This window comes from Emydura macquarii, unplaced genomic scaffold (genome assembly GCF_026122565.2).
Source record: "Emydura macquarii macquarii isolate MOO-44397 ecotype Brisbane River unplaced genomic scaffold, CSIRO-AGI_Emac_v2 contig_2792, whole genome shotgun sequence".
In the NCBI taxonomy this organism is placed as follows: Eukaryota; Metazoa; Chordata; order Testudines; family Chelidae; genus Emydura; species Emydura macquarii.
In genome coordinates, this window is record NW_027132929.1 from 86411 (window position 1) to 107389 (window position 20979).

The following is a 20979-nucleotide window of genomic DNA, read 5'->3' on the forward strand; positions in this document are numbered from 1 at the left end:
AAATCCGTCACCTCAGCCCTGGAGCCGGACCGTTGGCCAGCGTCATTCTGGTGCGAGAGGCGGACGGCCAATGAGCGCCCCCGTCAGCCCACGGAGCCGCGAGCGTGGCGGTCTGATAGGCCAGTGTCGGCGGGCGTGGGCGGGGCCGTCTAGCGCAAAGCAGCGCAGCGCAGCGGGAGATGCTCGGCTCCGGCTGAGGGGGAAACCGCCGTTGTTGAGAGGAACCGGCTGCGCGGGCGGGCGGGGGAGCCGGTGCGCGCGGCGGCGGCGGCGGCCATGGAGCGGGTGGGGAAGTGGCTGGGCCGGCCGCGGGAGATCTACAACCTGCTGCGGTTTAAGCTGGGCGGCGGCGCGGCGGTGATGCCCCCGCTGGAGCAGGTGAGCGGGGGCGGGGCGGGGGGTGCTGGCTGCAGAGCGTCTCCTCTGCCCTCCCCTCCCGATGAAACGGACCCAGCGATCGGTTCTGGGCGGCCTCGTTCAGCCCCGCGCATCTCCCCGGCCGCGCGGTGTCTCTCGCTCAGACGGTCCCTGGGGCGGGACCATCGCCCTGCCCAGCTCCGCCTGCACCGAATTACCTCCCTGGCCGCGGCTGTCAGGCGTGGGAACTCCTGGGTGCGGGTGTGATCCGCTTCCAGCCGCGCTCCTCCGCCGGCAGGGGCTGGGTTTGCTGCGGCCCCGCACTGGGCACCGTTGGCTGCCCCTCTTCGGCAGGGGGTAGGATCATCAGTGCCCACTTCAATTAATGATCTGCCATGTATACCAGCTCCTGCGTGCAATTAATTACCAGCTCCTGCCAGCTCCTGCGTGCAATTAATTACCAGCTCCTGCGTGCAATTAATTACCAGCTCCTGCGTGCAATTAATTACCAGCTCCTCCGTGCAATTAGCTGGAGGTGAGTTAAAAACGTTTCCCACGCTGTACAAACCAGCCTCTAGTCTGTGCGCCGTTAGGTCCGATGATCTCCCCCGGTTGTAACTGTCCTGGCCTTTGGTGCTGAGATGCGACGGGGTGTGAGTGGACTGTCTACACGGTGCAGGGACACACACATTTCGTTCCCTCCAGGCCCACGCTGGGGCTGAGAGCTGTTGGGTTGTAACATTCATATTATTAGCTCAGGAAACTAAGTGAGGCCATTGTCCCCAAAACATCACATTCGTCTGAAAACATTTGACTACTATTGTTTGTATTGCCATGACATCTGGGGTGCCCCGTCAGGGACAGGGTGCCATGGTGCTAGGCGCTGCACAGACACAGACAAAACACCGGGCCCTGCTGGTAATCTCGGTCATTTTACCTACTTTTATTATAAACGATAAAAGTTTTTTTCCTCTTTAATCATTGTTATTGTAATTTTTATCTCTCACCCCCCAGTTGTACTCTTTGTGTCTGACAAGAGCTATCTATAGTCAGTGTCAGCATTTCCCCTTAGTGGATGGGTTTATCCCTGTTGTTCCACATTACATGAGGGTATTGACAAATGTGGGGAAAGGAATGAAATGTGATTGTGGAACTATAAATCAGCAGGACCCGGGAAAGTCTGGTACCTGCAATGAACCTGATCGTTCAACAAGTAGCTAGATTTCCAGGCTGCCGGTATTCCTTCCTCAGCTGGTAGGTTTGCAGCTCCTTAACCCTGGGCAGCGGCAGAGCGCGGAGCGGGGCTATTGCACTGACCGTCCGCACTGAGGCTGCAGGATGTTGGGGTGACACGCGGGGCTGGTTCACAGGATTAAGGCAGGAGCTGCTGGAACCGGCTACTTTGTTTTCATGCGGAGAGTTGCGGGTGTCTCGGCCAGTATCTGCAGCAGTTCGGGTTATTGGTGCCTGGCTCGTGGGGGGCAGACGTGGGGGTCTCTCCCCAGCCCGTACAAGTGCGGGGGCGGGGCTCTCCAGGGCACAAAGGGTTAACGGGAAGGAGGGAGGGGCTCTCCCAGCTGAGGGGAGGAGGGGGCGGCTCTCCCCGTTAATAGGGGAGGGAGGGCGCCAGGGTGCGCTGCAGGGAGGCAGGGTCGGTCTCTGCTTCTGAGTCGCGGCCCACGGGGCGTCGCGGTCTCCGGGGTGCGCGGGGTTAACGGGGCGGGTCCCCCTGCCCCCTCCCAGCCGGGCGGGGCGGGCCGGGCGGTAGGTGTCGGCCGCAGCCTGCGTGGCCCAGCGGCGCGCCCCGCGCTCCATGTTTTTGTTGTGCTCGGCCCGTCCCGCCCGCGCGCTCTGGCAGGGCAGCGGCCCCGCCCCGCCCCCATGGCCGCCAGCACCAAGGCCGTGGCCCTCTTCAAGCGGACACTGGCGCTGTCCCCGCCGCGGGGCCCGGGCTCCGGCCAGCGCTGCTCGTCGCTGCCCCTGCCGGGGGCCCGGCTCCGCGGGGGCAGCCGGCTCGTGCACCGGGGCTCTCCGCCGGGGGCCTGCCCGGCCTCGCCCCGCTTCCAGCAGCCCGTGTCCTCTCTGCTCTGCCCGCAGGACGCGCTCAGCGACAGCCTCCAGACCTGCTACCGGCACCTGAGCCAGACCAGCCGGAGCTTCGCCGCCGTCATCCAGGCGCTGGACGGGGAGCTGCGGTGAGCGTCCGGCCGGGGCTGGGGCACCAGGGCTTCACTGCGCCGGGTCCCCGCAGCGGGAGCCCGGCACTGCCAGGCCGGGATGCGGGAGGGGTCCCTGGGCAGCCTTGGGGAGCAGCGAGTGCAGGAGCCCCGAGCCCGGCGGGGCGGGGCAGGGTTCTCCGAGCAGCCGGAGCCCAGCAGCATCCCCGGCTGAGTGGGCCAGGAGAGGGTTAAACATCAGCGCAGCCACCCACGTGTTACTGGCCACATCCAGGATCTGGCTTTTACATGGTCATTGGGGCTGAGGCCTGGCTGTGGAGTTTTAGATTCTCCTCTGAACCTCTTCTGAGTTCCCCGGGGGCTGGGTCTCAGTCATGCATTTGTATTCAGCACCTGCCATGCAAATGGCTCACCAGAGCTGCTTGAAAACTTACTAATTTAGTGTCAAAACTCCCAGCATTTGTCTAGCGCCTTTCACGTAATGATCGTGGAGCACTTTACAAACATTCATATAACAGTCTGTGTAAGAAACACCGCTAGCGTTATTGGTGACAGGATATGTATTTATATGTCAACAGTCAGGCTTTGTCTTTGATCCTGAGTACAGGTTAATTATCATTTATATTACCATACTGCCTAGGAGCCTTAGTCATGGACCACGACCCTATCATGCTTGATGCTGTACAAATATGGAAGAAAAAGACCATTCCTGTCCCAAGGAGTTTACAGTCTAAGTGTTGGACAAGAAACAAGACATAGATACAGACAGACAGGGCTTATGTATATACTGGAGTCCACATATTTTAATATATAGCGTTTATTTAATTAGATCATCAAAACAACGTACAATGTACACTAATAAAATGTACCCGTTCCATTCAGTACTTCTCATCCAAGGGTCTGCTTTGGTATTGCTATGTCCCTCATCTCTGTGATCAGTAACGAAGCACTGTACAATGCCCGTGTGGTAAGGATGTACTGCTCCTGTTTTACAGAGGTGGCACAGAGAGATTTAAATGACCTGCTCATGGTCAGGCCAGAAGACTGTTTTGGATCCAGGAACTGAACCCAGCTTTCTTGAGTCCTGGTGCAGTGCCTTGACCAAAAGCCCCCTTCTTTCCCCCCTCCGTGTGCTCTGTAAACATTCATTATTGTAGAGGTTGGTTGATCTCTTCTGGGTGGCTTGGGAAAAAAAAAAGCCCTCTGAAACTTGCCAGTTATGTCCATAGCTGGTGTCCGTGACCTTGCTTTTCCATTGATGTTAGCTTCGTCTCCCATTCCTTTTCTTCTTTATTCTCTGCACTCACTTGTTGCATCTCTTCTTAACTTGATCACAAGCTCTCTGGACATCGTGTGTTTCTACAGGGCCCAGTACAGTTGGGCCCCAATTTTGATTCAAGCTTCTGGGTGCTACCGTAATACAAATAATTATAAAGCTTTGCGACACCTTCTTAAGTAATGGATATAGAGGGATCACTTCTCTTGCCACTGAAATACAGCCAACCAGAGTGGTGAGGACCTCAGTTTTAGGGTTCTTTCGTTAGAAGAGACTTACCATGTTATGTAATTCTTAATATCTACATCTCTGCTCTGCTTACAGTGACACTTGAGATGATGAAACTTCTCATGCTGTAGAATGCAAATGCTAAATTATTTCCATGCACTGTAAATTGCAGCTGTGCTTAAAGAGCACCTCTGTTCCCCTCATGCTTGATTAGCTACAGATGCATATAAAGCACAGATATATACTTTGTATGAGGTAAGAACTACCCTGAAAACAAACAATATAAAACATGTAATTTACTGAATCCTTAATGTACACAGAAGCCTATCATGCTGACCAGTATTGTCTCACTGTTTTCTTATACTCCCTATTCTGTCTGGCTGTATCCATCTGTTATCTTTTGTCCTATACTTAGATTGTAATTTCTTAGGGGCAGGGCCTATCTCTTTGTTCTGTTTATACAGCTTGTAACCCCCTGGGGGTCCTGGTCTTTGACTGGAGCCCATAAATGCTGTGTAGTACTGGTTCTCATTGGTGATGCTTCAGAGTTTGAGGATGATAGCTGGTTATTGTGGGTGGTACAGGTACTTGGTACTATAGCCATTAATAATAAGTCTGGGAATTCAGAGTTAAGACTATGTGGGATGTGTTTGGTTATTTTTTAACTTTAGCCAGTAACTGTTTGTCTCAAGAGTTTTTGAACAGTGGGTGACTGTTCATTTTCCTTGTGGTGCAGTATGGACATCCATCTTGGGTTTGTCAAGGGCCAAGATCCAGTTTTAACTCTGAATGCCCCCAATTACTGTCATTAGAAACTAGCACATAACTTGTTGAAAGCTTTGCTTGGAATTTTTGCAGCATAGATCATAGTAGTCCAGAGCGAAAGCACCATTTAAATTAATATTACTGCTTAAATTGGTAACAAGCTTTTGTAAACATATTTGTAGCATTGCTTAATTTACAACCCCCCCCCCCGCCCCCCCCCCAGTAATTCTTTTGGGAATAAAGGAAGAGGTAGTATGAGAGATTATGTTGAAATGTAGTGTGATAAGAACAGGCCTTAAAAATTTTAAAAATGCATCCTTTTGCTATTATTCCCAAACAAAAGCCAAACTTCCAACCCTTTTTCTCCCCCTCTTTTAAGTGTGTTCTGTTACAGTTTGGCTGACATCCCCTAATAATTATAATTTATTTACCAGAAAAAAAAATTCCTCCTTTAATAAATACAAACCCAAGGTTAAGTGTAGTAGTGAACAGTTACACTGCAGTGGTTCTCAAACTTTTTGTATTGGCAACCCCTTTCCTCTGTGTGCAACCCTCGTCCCCTGTAAATTAAAACTACGTTTTTTAATATTTAACACTATTTATATATTATAATCGTTGTTTAAAATAAATTTACCTTTTCTCACCACTTTCAAATTAAGACTAAAACATATTTTTATCTAATTGTTATAAGCAGAAAAGTTATTTGTTAAAAATAGTTATGGTTTAATACTGAGTTATTTATTTAATACTGGGGAGGTCCGAAGAAACTTTGTCCATCACTTTTGACAGCAGACTTAGGACCGCATTGCCTCTCTTTCTTCTGCACTGTCGCTTGCAGCAGTGCGCAACCCCCACATAATAACCTCGCAACCCCCTGTTTGAGAGCCCCTGAGCCGAAGGATCCACTTACTTTCCCATTACCGTATATTCTTTCATTGCTCACTATGGTCCTAGCTTATCTATGCTGTTCTGCATTAATTAGCACTTAAACATTTCCAAAGTGTTAGACAGTACCTCATTAGCCTTTGCAATAACTCTTTGAAGTAGTCATTATCCTAATTTTACAACTAGGGGATTGTTTTTATAATCCTAGGGCTGAAACGTGCTTTCCTTACACTCCCGAAACTTCCACTGAAGGCACAAAGATTTGAGTGTAGCAGAGAGAGTTGTCTTGACCAAAACCACTCAGCAAGCCAGAGCAGAAACAGGATTCAAATTCAGGAGCTATATTGTGTCCTCCTTTTTTTAGCAGAACTCTTCATAGATTCCAGTGCTTAAAAACACACGAGCAGACCCCTTGAATGCCTAGATCAGTCTGCTATTCCAGTCTCTCAGACTTTTTCTACTTGTGCCACCCCTCCCCCCTGCCTGACTCAGCCATGATTTCTTGCCTTGATCCCAATACTTGGTTACTGCACGGTGGTAAGAAAGAGAAGCTGCTGCAGCAGAGGGACAGTTGGAAGAGAAGGGAACTACAGAGCAGCTAAGAATTTATCTTTCCTCTCCCATAGTCTTCTTTCTCTGCTAGTTGTCACTGGGTTTTGGTGACTTTCATCACTATTCTGGCCAGCCCTCCCAAGACTTGTTGCAAATTTGGATCTCTCAGTACAGCAGTGGATGGTGCTGCCCGTGGCGCTTTGGATCAGTATTACATTATTCTGTTAATGATATAGTACCTTTACTGATAAGTTTAAAAAAAAAAAAACCTCAGCTTTTTGTCTTCTCCCACCCTGGCAAAAAGAAAGGAACACCCTCCCCACTCTGCTCCCAAAACAACAAAACTCAGTTTGAAGAAGAAACTAGTCTGTGGTGTCTAAAGGATCTGTCGCACGCTGCAAGTCACTTAGGTGTCTGCCCCATGGAACTAAGATTCCATGTGTAAGTACATAAAGAACACTTAAAATCCCCAGTGTAAAAATTCAAGGCACTTTCCTTTGTGATTAGGGCTGAAGTGAATTATGGATTTGCAGTGGAATTCTTGGCCTCAGTAACAGGAGAATACTCACATGATGTGTGGGATATCCCAGGTACTTACATGACCTCCCTTACTGTAGTATCCGAGCACCGCATAAACTTCAGTGTAGTTATCCTTAAAACATCCCTGTGAGATAGGACAGTGCTGACATCCCCATTTTACAGATAAGGAGGTGAAGCGCAGAGAGACTAAGTGACTGGCCCATGGTCCCCAAGGAAGCCTTGGCAGGTCAGAGAATTGAACCCAGGTCTTCCATGGTCCAGGCTGGCACTTTAGCTACTGGACTGTCCTTCCTCTCTAGTGCCCGAATGCCTAACCCAGGTGTATCGGTAGGCCAAGGAATTTCTGTAGTGGGTCCTTCCTTGATGCTCTCTCTAGGCACATGTAGTATCTAAATCTATTTGAATTGTATCTACAGTGTTTGCCACTAAATTGTTTTAAAAGGTATCCACATTTTAATGGTGATCACCAGTACTAGCATAGCTACTACAAAGACAGATAATGATATGAAATTACATTTTGCCTCATGATTTTTTAGTTGTAATGCCCCTCTGGTAGAGATGGGCTTGAATCAAAGCCCTGCTTCTGACCTGCCCAAATGTTGGAGGTGTTAAAAATATTGATCTGAATTTTATGGTTTGAACCCATCTCTGATTTGTGTTCAGAAATCAGAAATATTTCCCAGAATGCAGAACTGGAAATACCTTTTTTTAACTTGAAAATGTCTGTCACAAAAGCCATGTGATGATTTTTAACTATTTGCCTATGTAAAAGGTAATCCTGATTAATAGGAAATCCTTCCCTCCCTCTGCAGTCACGCTGTATGCATATTCTACCTGGTTCTCCGAGCTTTGGACACAGTAGAAGATGATATGACCATCAGTTTAGAACTAAAGGTTCCAATGTTGCATGACTTCCACTCCTATCTGTATGAGCCGGACTGGAGATACATGGAGAGCAAGGAGAAAGACAAGCAGGTTCTTGAGGACTTCCCAACAGTGAGCCATTAGATTATTTTGTTTGTTTTTTTTTTCAACCTATAATATATGACTTGCTGATTTTACAGGTATCTACTTTAAACCTCTTTGCACCTTGATACGTAGGAATTGCCAGACTGGATCAGACCCAAAGTTCATCTGGGCCAGTATCATGGCTTTAACAGTGGCCAGTACCAGATGTTATATTTGGCCCTGGTGTGATCACTCCTGGAATACTGTTTCCAGTTCTGGTGCCTACAATTTAAGAAGAATGTTGATCAGTTGCAGAGGGTGCAGAGAAGAGCCTTGAGAATGATTAAAGGATTGGAAATCATGCCTTATAGTGATAGACTCGAGAAGCTCGGTCTATATCCATCTTAACAGAGAGAAAGTTAAGGGGTAATTTAATTATAGCCTATAAGTGCCTTTGGGGAATACAAATTTGATAATGGGTGTGACCCGTCTGTGCCTAGGGTAGCACACCTGAAAATGCCAAGATCAGGGCAGGATGCAAAAGGAGAGCAGATACCCACCACTTCTGGGAGAAACACTGAAGTTAGACTCCCTGACCAGTTATAAACAGTGCTTCTGATCTCCCACACTGGTTATCAAGAAGCTAAAACCAAAAAAAAAATACCTCCCCCTTTATTGCATTTCAGTCTCGGACCCCCAGTTAGCAACTAGGTCCAGTAAAGAGATAAGTTATTAAAACTCTACTCCCTTTACCAAAAAGGTTCTCCTGATCCCGAAAGGGTCAGTCACAGTACCAGGTCAATGTAAGTTTGGATCTTACCCAAAAGACCACGCTGCCAGCCAATCTTTTAGTAACTAAAACTGAAAGTTTATTATAAAAGGAAAGAAACAATGAGAGAAATGTTAAATGGTCAAAGCAATCAGATACATATGGACTTTAAAGTCACTTGTATGTATCAGATTCGCAGTAGATTTGTGGAGTTTGCAGGCTTGTGCTGTCCATCTGGTAGGACCTGGATGGGTCTACTTTCAGTCCTTTGTTTCACAGCTTCAGATGCAGATGAATTAATCCAGAGGTAAGAAAAGCAGGAATGAAGACAAGGTGTGGATGGTTTGCAGGTACTTTTATCCCTTCTGCCCTGTGAGTGGATTCTCTGTTCTAGCTAAGATTGTGGAAATTCACAAAAACAAGATGGAGTCCAGGGCCACCTGAGCAGGTCACCTGTCCTTGCATGCCTTGTTGAGTCATAGGAGCAGCCATTACTTGTTACCTGGCTAACAGGTCCACAGGAAGCCTCAACAGGTGGGAATGAACTTCTTTTATGGTCCATTGTGAAATCTAAAGTATCCTTTGATGGGCCATCAACTGGCATTGTTCATTCACAAACTAGCTAGACTGGATACAAACAATTATTCTAGGAGCAAACACATTTGAAATCCAGATGGACATTCATATCTGTATCTTCAGATACACAGATGTTACATGTACATAAACAATATTATCATATTTAGCAAATTATAACCTTTCCAACAGAACCTGACATGGCCTATCTCGTACAAATTATTGTAATTTTGCAATATTGATATCAATAATATTATACATGGTTACCCCTAATCCAGACAGGTTGACAAACCCAGTGTGACACTAACAGGCAGAGGTATAACACGAGCTAATGGTTGGAAGTCACAGCTAGACAAAGTCAGACTAGAAATAAGGTGTAAATTTTTAATAGTGAGGGTAATTAACCATTGGAACGATTTACTAAAGGTTGTGGTGGATTCTCCATCACTGGCAATTCTTAAATCTAAGTTAAATGTTTTTCTAACAGATGTGCCTTAGTTCAAACAGGAATTAGTTCAGCAAAGTCCTATGGCCAGTGTTATGCAGGAGATCAGAATAGATGATCATAATAGATCCTCTGACATTATAATCTATGATTCTGTGTTTCAGAGGAATGTGCAGGGAACCTTGCATTAAGCAGAGGTGGAATACTCTGTTCCTATGTTGGATTGCCTCCTGATCTTTAACAGCTAGAGATTAATTCAAGCCTGAAGCAAGAGGCTTAACCTTGGAGAATCTGGAGGTTTGGAGAATCTGTTTCTTTCTTATGAGGTGCTTAAGCTAAATAGAGTGATCTCCTGATTAAAGAGAAAGTTGAGAAGTGACTTGGCCACAGGGTAAGTACCTATAGAGAGAGAAGATGATTGAAACTGTGGATGGTAATCTAGCAAACAAAGGCATAACAAGGTCCAGTGACTGAAAGGGAAGGCTAGACTAATTTAGACTGGAAAAAAGGTGAGCCACTTCTAACAGCAAGGGCAATTAACCATTAGAGCAGGTTAACCAAGGATGCAGTGGACTCGGTCACTTGAAGTTTTAAAATCAAGACTGGATATTTTATGACCTTGTTCAACCAAGAGTTGCTGGGCTCGATGCGGGCTTACTGAGTAAAAGTCTTTGGCCTGTACTAGTGGGAGGTCAGATGAGATGATCATCGTGGTTCCCCCAGGTCTCAGAATCAATGAGGGTCCCAATCCTTGCTGAGTCAGCTGTTGAACCTATTGATACCTTCAGTCTAAAGTATGTAAGCACAGAAGGGAAAATGCTAGCTCCAGAATGTTTCACTGTGTTACTATTATGGCTGACGGCAAGAGGTCAGTTCTGTTGTATTCACTATTAAACACTTAGATATATTGTGGAAATAGCTGAAAAAAATTTTGAGCATAATTCAGAATACATTAAAAGTAAAATAACAGGGCAGCAGTTCTTCTAAACTTTGTTTATATTCTCCATAGTTCAATATTCCATTGTCAGCTTCCACCTTTTTCTTTTTAAGGACGAGTTTATAATTCTGAGGCTATGCCTGACCAGTGCATAACAAAGCCAAACCTAGGGAATTAAATGCAAAAAATTGTGTGTTGTAATTCAACACTAAGCATCATTAAAACTGCAAAGTCAAGAAATCCAAAAGCCTGACAATTTAGGTGCCAAGTCACTTAGGTGCTTTTGAAATTTTCACCCAAGATCTTAGTGTGAAAGTAATTACTATTTTAAAAATGTAAACTGATTTGTAACAGCACACATTTACACTTCCATTGCGCTGTATGCAGAAGCAGTTCTGCTGAAGCATTCAGATGCCAGATAATGAGGGGGCCGTATAAATACATAGACCTGTAGCACAAGTTTCCTGAACTACAATTAACAGTAATTTAACAAGCTTTGTGCATAACTGAAATGTAATTTAATAAACTGACACTGATATTTTATTGATAAGCCACTAAACTTTGGGGCCCTAGTTAACTCCATCCTCCCTTTTCTTAGTTCTGTTTTGTGTAAAATTCCTCTTCTCCCTTTGCAAACCAAACACCAGCTGGGAGTGTGCATGGGAACAAGACACGTCCATCACACTGGAGCAGTTGCCCTCTAGATGCAGCATTTCCAGTGTTATTTCAGTGCTCCAGCTGAGAGCTGTGCTGGGATTTGTTGAGCAGCTTGTGTCAGTGACCAGTCTGGGATTCACTGAACATGTCTGTTCTGCAGTAGATTTTAGTCTAGCATTCCAAGAAGTGCATGTAACATGTGGCATAGTAATTCTCACAAGAACAGTAGCAGTACAGTTTCTGAAGAAGTTCAGTTAATTTACAGGATTTGTACATTTTTTGAGTTTTAATTGATCTGTTAAAGTTTGGATTCTACTTCCATTAAAGTCATAGGGCGGGAGGAAAGTGGTGTTTTTTAGGCATGGGAGGGAGTTGTTAATTTTATGATAATTTGAGAGATTTTCAAAGGAGCCTGAGAGTTCGGGGCCCTAAATCCTGTTCAGTTACATTGTGATTTGAACACCTAACTCCTATCAACTCCCTTTGATAATCCCAGCCCAAAGGAGTGTTTGGGAAGTCCAGTGGTTGCTGTGAATGGCCTGAAAGCATCCATGCTAATAGCTGCTTCATCAGAGAATTGCTGCAGTTTTCAGGAATGCCATTACAGTACAAAAGAGTTAAATATGTAGGCTTGGGGTACAAACAACTTGTTAATTTAGCAGTGGTATTTTAAGTGGTAGTTAAGTGGGTCACATTGTTCTGTGAAATCTTTTTGTTGTTTGCTGCATTCATATTACAGATCTGCTTTTTTAACACATCCAAGTCTTGGTCAAACTATATTACAATACAACTTTGATATAGGAAGTCTCAGAAACTGCTAAATATCAGCACCTGACTCTTAGATGGCACTGTTCATCAGTACATCTCACAACACTTTACGAAGGAGGTCATAATCATTATCCCCATTTTACAAGTGGGGAATCTGAGGCATGGAGTGGAAGTGATTTGACCAAGGTCACCCAGCAGGCCAGTGGCAGAGTTGGGAATAGAGTCCAGGTTTCCTTAGTCCCAGCCAGTGCTTTATCCACAGCTGTGTTTCTCTGAGCTCCTTTAATCTCTCAATGTGTTTATCTGAAAGAGGCTAAAATGCTAAGAGACTACTTGAACGGTCTATAGTTACCCAGATAGGGAGAGGAGCTCTGGAATGCTCTTTAATCTAGCGGACAAAGGCCTAAATAAAGGAAATGGCTGGAAGTGGATGTCATCAAAGTGCAAACTGGAAATAAGATGGACGTCAACAATGAGAGTAGACTGCCCAATGATATGGTGATTCTTCAGCATGTGGTGCCTTTAAATCAAGACTGGGTGCTTTTAAAAGAGGTGCACTTGTTCAACCACAAATGGTGGGGCTGGAATCACTGGTTGGAATTGCCTGGCCTACGTAGTGCAGGAGGCCAAACTTAGAGGCTCATAGTAATCCCTTCTGGTCTTCAAATGTGTGAACTATTGCGCATGCTGAAGTCTGGGAGAGCTGGGCCTTGGGGAGCCCATAGAGCACAGAGCTGCAATTAAACACTGGAAATCATTCTCGTTATTTTACCAGCTGTTCACTTGGTGGGACTCTTCCACAAAGTTACTCTTGGTGTATAGAGTTTGTTTTATAACTCCTTCGTGCATTAACTCCAAGTGATGCTGTCCAAGGCTGTGCTGCCTTCAAGAAATTACGAACTGCATCTGAGCTGTGGCCAAAGATCATAGGAGTTTTCGTTTCAGCACATGCTGAATTTGTGTTTACTGCTGAGGAGCTTGAAACTATTTCCATTGAAGCCAGTGGGAATTTTGCCCACACCTTCAGTGGGAGCAGAATCAGAGCCCAGTAGCCCATAATCTCTTCCTCCTCTCTCCCTTCCTAGTCTATTGACAAATGCCCCTTTTGGCACAATGTATAGTTCTTTGTGGTTTCTGCTGTAGATCTCCTTGGAGTTCAGAAAGCTGGCAAAGGTGTATCGGGATGTGATTGCAGATATTTGTCACAAGATGGGAGCAGGAATGGCAGAGTTCTTGGAAAAGAAAGTTGACTCCCAGCATGAGTGGGATAAGGTAAGTAAATCTGTAAGTGATCATTGAGAGCATACTTTGGGCAACACGCACAGCCTCTGCTGGAGGCCTGGCTTTCTGCACTTGCCACTTCTGTCATGATGATTACAATTTATTATCCCTGGGGAGTTGAGATGCACACCCTGGCTATGCATAGGTACCCGTGAGGAGTAAAGAACAAAGTGTTAACTGTGAGTCTTGCTGTTTGGTGTGCCGCCTGCTTCCATGTGACTGAAGATTTATCTGAGCGATGAGATCCATGTGTAAATTTCACAAGGCATTGATTAGCTATTTTGTCACTGGCTCTGTGGAGGACAGTGACTGTATGCATTATTGATAAGTAAACATATTACAGTTGTAGTGCAGAATTTTAGGTGGGCTGTCTTACCATCCTGCCCCTTAGCTCCTTGACTAAGAACACTTGCGTTGGCTGCCAGGCTGTTCACTGAAATGCAGTTACACACCATAAAGCCTTGATGCTGGTTTGGAGCATTTATACTGGAACATGCACTGTATAAAATGGGCCACATGGGTTGCTGTTCTTGTTTGGGTCTTTCATTTGAATGAGGGAAGCCCTGTGCTGTTAACAGCTGTGAATGACACGCTTGCTATTTTTCCTGGGTGAAGCAGTGCTCTGGTGGTAGAATTGACACTGTAGAAGCATGTTCCTGGTATGGGGATATTGGCTGTTGAGCACAGGCATGAAGAGACATGCCAGGGAGCTCTTGCTCTGTGTTGCTTTGTGGTCAGACCAAACCCGAATACCACTGATGTATCCAGCCAAAGGGGCTTGATATACGGCAAGTTGAACTGCATGGGAACTGTCTTGGGCAAGTCCCCCTAAAGATGCATACAACAGGCACATTAAATAACCTACCGGACTAACTTTGATATAGCCACATGTGCTGCGGGAGGCACATTTCACAACTGATTTTGTTCTTTCCAAACCTTGCAGTATTGTCACTATGTTGCTGGGCTGGTGGGGATTGGCCTTTCCCGTCTGTTCTCGGCATCAGAGCTAGAAGACTCTATCATAGGACAGGACACAGGGCTTGCAAATTCCATGGGCCTCTTTCTTCAGAAAACAAACATCATTCGTGATTATGCGGAGGACCAGCTGGAGGGAAGAGAATTCTGGCCCAGAGAGGTAAAGGAAACCACCGCTTTTTAGGATGTCAGCTAAATGTGGCTCATTGGAGAGTGTTAGAGCTGTAGTGCAGACAGCTTATCAGAAAGGAATAGGACTGGAGATACTGCTACTGCGTTGATACAGAGTTAGCCAGGACTGCATGTTAGGAGGCTCGTTTCATAGGATTTACCTTTTGGTTCTTATGCTGATGTAGAAAGTTCTGGGCTCTTCCAAACAAAGTTGCACAAATCTGTCTGTAAGGAGTTAGGCAAAACTCTCTTGTCATAGAGATCTTACGGTGATATAGCTGAGTAGTCACAGCTGTCAGCATGCCTGTCCCTCAGGTGAAATCTGTTGCTAGGAATTATAAACCTTGCACATCAGTAACCATGTGTGAAGGAGTGGCAGGCATACTATTAAAATCCGAAAGCAAAATTCCAGGAGAAGGTGGAGAGCCTGCAGTGTTTTTGTTACGCTCTGATCATTGAGCAAAGCTGTGCTACGAGAGATCTTGTTTATTCTTACTGGTCATGCCATCTACTCAGCAGAGTGTCTGGAGAAACCTCTGCTGTCACAGTCAATCTTGGATGCAGTTGTTCTGCTCCATGCACCAGCGCTCTTCACAGGCTGTTACAGGGTTCCTATAATCTACCTTTGAACATCTTGAGAACACCGAGACTGCTGCTCCAGCCCCAATCCAGCAAAGCGTTTACGCAGATGTGTAACTCTAAGCCTGGGAGTAGTCCCACCGAGGTCAGGGCAGTTACTCGCGCTTTAAAGTTATCCGTGTGTGTAAGTGCCTTTCTGAATCAGAGGCATGGATGCTTAACTTCAGAGCTAGCAGCTGGGTCAAATTCTTCTCAGGAAAATGGGATCCACATATCTGTCCAAAACTTTACCATTTGGTCAGCTCTTTCCTAGCAGTTGGCCTCTTTTTTTCTCTGTGTGCTTTACTGAAAGGGCTGCTGTAATGGGACAGAATGGAATTGTAGGCCTGAGTGAACCGTGTTAAGGGTCTTTCTTCTGACTGTAACAAGGTCTGATTACAAGAATTAAGTTCAGTAATACGATCTTTGTGTTTGACAGTTTAGGATACGGGCCCCTTTATGAATATCTGAAAAATGCTAAATGCTGAATTATGTACTGTCGGTGTTTCCAGGTTTGGAGCAGGTATGTCAAGAAGCTCTCTGATCTCGCCAAGCCAGAGAACATTGATGTGGCTGTCCAGTGTATGAATGAACTGATCACAAATGCATTGCATCATGTCCCTGATGTTCTCACATACTTATCTAGACTGAAAAACCAAAGTGTCTTCAACTTCTGTGCTATTCCACAGGTTGGTTAATGTTTCCAGATGTTTGAACTGGATGTTTTCATTGCCTCTTCCCCCTCCCACCTCCACTCCCTTTGGGGCTGGATGTCTCTTCTGTTCTATACATAGTATTTATACTAACCCTATTTATCTCTCAGATATTAAATTTATTCAACATAGAGATCACCAAGCATTTTGAGTTATTTCCTTGTCTTGAGAGATTGGGTCTGTTCCCAGTAGAATGACTACTCTCAGATACACATGCTATTCTCTGTAATATCAACAGGACCTGCAAGCACAGAATAAATGCTGTCTGTCGTTTCTCCATAGGTCATGGCCATTGCCACGCTGGCTGCCTGTTACAATAACAAACAGGTGTTCAGGGGTGTTGTGAAGATTCGGAAAGGACAAGCTGTCACTTTAATGATGGATGCTACAAACATACAGGCTGTCAAGGCAATAATGTACCAGTATGTGGAAGAGGTAGGTTTGGTGGCTTGTTTTCAAAGACTAATATTCAGATGTCGCTGTTCCCTCTTTAATCCTCAGAGTTCTACTGTTAGAGCTAAGCTGAGGTTCCATTATAACCACCTGATTCAGCAATTTAGCAACTTTTCATTTTGCTTTGGCTAAAATTGCTGAAGATGTTCTAGGGACAAGGACATCAGCATGAAAAAACTTGAAGTAATAAACTCTGGAAAAAGGCTTTTTTCTTCTCTGATGCTATACATTCTTAAAGTCCAGAGTCTATTCTCCAGACATGTTAGCGCTTCCTGATTTTTTAGAAAAGCCACTCTTCCATTTTCAAGGAATATAATTATACCTTTTGCAGAATTGAAAGCCACAGTTGAGATGACAATCAAACTGCCAGTATAAGTTCCTGTCCTCACTCAAAATACCCAGATTTTATATGGAGTTGTATAACATGTTTAATCCCACATTTGTTTGTATAGATGTACAATGTTCTACTGAGTAAACTTAATGTGGGATTTCTCATTTTCTTTTACAGTCTGGTAGATTCACATATGTCCAATTTCTCACGTAAAATAAAGACCTTTAATTGCTGTGGCCATCCCAGTTGCCCTGTTTGTAGGGCAAACATTAGTGATTTGATCAACCTGTTTCTAAAACAGTCTTCCCATGGTGCATATCCTGTATATTGTAGTGCTCTCATTGGAATCAGTGGGAGCTGCATTACCATAGAAAATCAGGCCAGCTGTCCCTGGCATGACAGTCTGAAGTTAACATGTCCCAAGCAAGACAAATAGGCAAAAGATGGTGAAAGGGAAAGGCAAGGGAGGAGTTACAAAAATAGGCTAGATCCTCAATCTCGCTAAGCCAGAGAACATTGACATGGCTGTCCAGTGTATGAGTGATCTCTCACAAATGCTGAACACCATGTACCTGGTGCACTCATGTACTTACCTAGACTGGAAAACCAAAGTGTCTATTGCATAAGCCAAGCAGCCTTTTTCGATGTCTGAGTTACCTTTTGTTGTGTATCTCTAGAGCAGCGGTTCTCAACTGGTGGTACGCGTACCACCGGTGGTACTTTACCGGACGGCTGGGTGGTACACGCGCCGCTGAATCTGCCGCCGCCAGAAGGGCCCTCCCACCCGCCTGTGTGAAACCCTGCTGCCAAAAATGGGGAAACGGTGGAAGGGTTTCGGCGGCGGGTATTGTTTCCGCTGCGAAACCCCGCCGCCCGTCTCTCCCCGCCGCTGCGAAACCCCGCCACAAATCCCTCCCGCCGCCAAACCCCGCCGCAAGTCTCCTCCCTTTTTTTCCCGAGTGGTACTCGGGGGGGAAAAGGTTGAGAACCGCTGCACTAGAGAATAGGCTGGAATAAAGCAGTCTGTGGCTTTCCCCTGCTGTATGGAAAGGGAAGTGTAGGAAGGACTGGTACAAGCCTAACAAAGTCAGCTGAGTTATTTAATATTCCCTTTTCTACACTGGGGAATCTGTCTTTAAACAGTCCCCTTTTGACAATATTTATATTAGGGGACTTTGGAGTAGAATCCTGCCTCAATTACAATCCAGGGCAAAACTCTCTGCCTTGATAGGGCTGAGATTTCCCCCTTTGTCATCTTCTATACCAAGGCTGAAACTGAGAATTCTGTTTAAACAACACTGATTCTTGGAAGTTGTGGGTTTGGGTGGTGTGTGTCATCCCTGTGGGCAGGGCCAGCTGCACTTGAGTCTGTGGTGGCAACAATCTATCATGTTTTCCCTGCACTGTGTGGATAGGACTCTTGCCTGAGAGGTGTATGAGAACAGTATTGTCAGTCCATGCCACGGAGTACCTTGGATCTGCCAATCAGACAATCCTGTTTAATAGACATTGCAAGCAAGGTGCAAATACAGTTTCAAATCCCTGAGCCAGGCAGCGTCTCCTAGTGGCTGTACAAATTCCTAGGAGCTCTGGCCTAACCATATGAATAATATGTCTTATGATAACATGTTTAGGCCCTGTGACTGCCCTGGGATTTGGAGCAGTTTGCAAGGGTTTCCACGCAAAATCATTTGGCTGTTTGTTTACTTAGATTTATATCACAGACTCCTGTACAGGGCTGTAGGTGCCTTATCATAGAATCTGCAGTACAACAAAATCCCAGCATGACTAGCCAAATTTTGGCTAAACATTCATTAATGTGGCTTGAATTCCGTTGCAGACTGACCGCTGGGGGTGTATCCTCTACAGTTAGCACAGTTCGCAGGTAAAATACTCCCTCTTCACTCTAGTCAGGGAAATGGGGGGAGGGCTAGGAACTTTGCTCACTTGGGGCGATTCAGATCCTACTGTGGTTTTCAAACTGGCAAGATTGCTGTTAATGAATAAGTTAAGATTTTGTCACAGGTGTTTTTTTAAGTAAAAGTCAGGGACAGGTCACGGGCAATTAAAAAAAAAAATTCACAAAAACCTGTGACCTGTCCTTGACTTTTACAAAAAATACTCTTGGGAGGGAGGACACTAAGTTGGAGCTCTGCCAGGGCTGACCGCCGGCCTCTGCTCCAGCCCTGCTGCTTTTCCTGACACGGGGGCTGTCCAGTGGCCACTGCACGTGCCGGCCCTGACGGCCACCTGAAGCAGCAGAAGTCACGGAGGTCTGTTAAAGTCACAGAATTTGTGATCCCTGTGCTGGAATTGGATCCTTATTAATGTGTTTATCCTGTTTGAATATGCAGAGCACCTCCTCCACAAAAGCAATATGTTGTCATAGGAATTGTGTGTGTTTTGTTTTCATGGTTCCTAACCAGGTGCGGGGTTTTCTCTCTCCAGATCTATCAGAAGGTCCCAAGCACAGATCCTTCTGCTAACAAGACTCAGCAGATCATCATCTCTATCCGGACAATGAGTTTGCCCAGTGGCACTGTGGTGTCCCGTAACCATTACTCCCCCATCTACCTCTCGTGCGCCATGCTGCTGGCAGCGCTGAGCTGGCAGTATTTGAGTGCAGTGTCAAAGGCATCAGAGGAGTACGTACAGGCCAGTGAGAACTGAGGGTTGGTGGGGGAGTGAAGTTCAGTGGATGGTTAGTGCCGGGAATGGGTTCCTGTCTCTTCCCCGTTGGATCTGCTGCCCTGTGGGATCCTAGCCTGGCGTGGGCCCTGGAAGCTGTGAAAGGAATAGCAAGACTGAAGGTGCTGTTTGGCCTGCAGCTATGAGGTGCATTGCAGCTGCTAGGTAGCAGCTGGTAGCCAGACTTGGCTGCTTTCATTGAGCAGATGAACAGGTTACAAGTAAGACTGGTGGAGTCCCACCTTTGCTCTTTCTGGGAGACTGTTTTACCTGAATTCTGGCCGGATATTTTTAAATTGCCTCTTATATCACTTGGGATTTTGACACTTCCTTCCTGTAAAAAGTTGCATGACATGAGCCTCTGGGTTCTCTCTCTTCTGCTGTGTGTGGGAAGGCGGGGGAGGGAAGGGGAGGTTTCTGTCTGTGTCCCTTCATTTCTTAGCAACTGAATGTTTCCAGCAGGAGTCAGAGATCATGGAAGCCCCCATTCATTCAACTGGCTGAAATCTTCAATTCACTGGGGCTAAGTCTGGCTGTTTTATGATCCTTTCTGTAAATAGCGGGTGGTCCTGCAGTACAGAGATGTGTATAAGTTCTGGCAACACCCCCTGTACTAAAGAATTGTGCAGAGATACTAGCCTTAACTATTAGAGTTATTATGATAACCTGGATTAAGCTTTCAGGTGAGATCATTTTTGTAGTTTCAAGACCTCAGAGGCTGAAAGATGTTTACTCTCTCTTCTGAAATCCTAGTAGATGGCAGTGGTACATGCAAAGCTTATTTCTCAACAAAAGCTAAGGTAGTGACTCTGTGGGGCCAGGCTTGGATGGTTTATAGATAATAATGACTCCTAAGTGGGGTATGAATACAGCTGTACTGTTAATGAGCAATAAGCCATCCAGGGGGTATCTTGGGATCGAAAAAGTGGCTCCTGATCCATCCCTAAGGGATGGTTTTTCCCACCAAGCCATGCAGTGAGGGTCCCCTTGCCCCTTCCTGAGTGAAGGCGGTGCACTGTATGCCACCAGTAAGTGTGAATGGAAGTAGAAAAGCTGCCAGCCAGCTGAGCTGTGGGGGAGCCAGAGCAAACCTTCCTGACCTGGAGAGAACAAGGGGAAGTTGGAGTCTCTCCCTCTCCTGTCTGGCACAGGTATCCTGAGAGTGGGAACTAACTGGCTCTGCAATGAGGGTGGTTGCATAGCTGCTGCCCATGCACTCAGACTCTCTTTTGAAACCTGCCTCTCTTGAATCACATGCCACCATTTTCTGTAGCTCAAGCAATGTTCCCTTCACCCATGCCCTGTTCACACTATCTGTGGAGTGAAGAGGTGCACCTGTATAGCCTGCACTCACTACCATCCCTACAGCACTAAAGAGCTGGCTTTGACACCTGCCAGCTGTGCCCTTCAGGACCCTGGCTGTTCAGCTGAAGTAGACCCCAGTCAATACTGGTATCTTGAAGTTGTAGATTTGCTGCCAGGTCTTGTAAAACTCAAAAGTGCCTGTACTGGAAATTCTTCAGTCTGTTAACAGCCACTGACAGTAAGTGAGCTTGGCTGTGTCCTGCCTCTGTCAGCAGGTGGCAATCTTCACAAGTCTGTGCTCGTGAAGAACTTTCATGAAGGAAGCAGACACCTGTCTCTCTGGCTGGAAGAAAACTCTCCAACCTGCTCTGAAATAGGCTTGAAAGGTTCATCCTACTGATTGATTGCAAAACTAGTAGGGCTAGCACCAAGAAGTCTGCTTAAAAGCAGGTCTGTTAGCTGAGTTCAGCGGGGAGGCTTGTCTGCAATACTCCTCCCCATCTCCCCCCATTTGTCTTTAAGCTAGCCCAGCTCAAGTTTTAAAGCTGTATCTTTGAATAGAGGTAA

General features: G+C 46.0%; 1 protein-coding gene across 5 annotated transcripts; it reads left to right on the forward strand.

Moving 5' to 3' along the window:
• Positions 1 to 190: 190 nt before the first annotated feature.
• Positions 191 to 20979, forward strand: LOC137166042 (squalene synthase-like). 5 transcript variants are annotated; one of them, XM_067567602.1, is made up of 8 exons: positions 191 to 378; positions 2455 to 2552; positions 7593 to 7776; positions 13021 to 13149; positions 14102 to 14293; positions 15435 to 15611; positions 15918 to 16070; positions 18868 to 20979. In XM_067567602.1, the coding sequence occupies exons 1-8, from the start codon at positions 277 to 279 to the stop codon at positions 19087 to 19089; spliced, it is 1257 nt and encodes a 418-aa protein (XP_067423703.1). In that variant the 5' UTR covers positions 191 to 276; the 3' UTR covers positions 19090 to 20979. The 5 variants fall into 5 exon arrangements, with proteins under 5 accessions (XP_067423703.1, XP_067423706.1, XP_067423702.1 ...); XM_067567605.1 differs by lacking the exon at positions 191 to 378 and adding an exon at positions 2005 to 2058; XM_067567604.1 differs by lacking the exon at positions 191 to 378 and adding an exon at positions 2103 to 2121.

Bases quoted from the DNA above. Each gene is read 5' to 3' on its own strand.
- LOC137166042 (XM_067567601.1), top strand. From the start codon at position 2,239: ATGGCCGCCAGCACCAAGGCCGTGGCCCTCTTCAAGCGGACACTGGCG. The intron at 14,294-15,434 runs GTAAAGGAAACC...CGGTGTTTCCAG, and splicing joins GAGAATTCTGGCCCAGAGAG to GTTTGGAGCAGGTATGTCAA. The intron at 16,071-18,867 runs GTAGGTTTGGTG...TTCTCTCTCCAG, and splicing joins TGTACCAGTATGTGGAAGAG to ATCTATCAGAAGGTCCCAAG.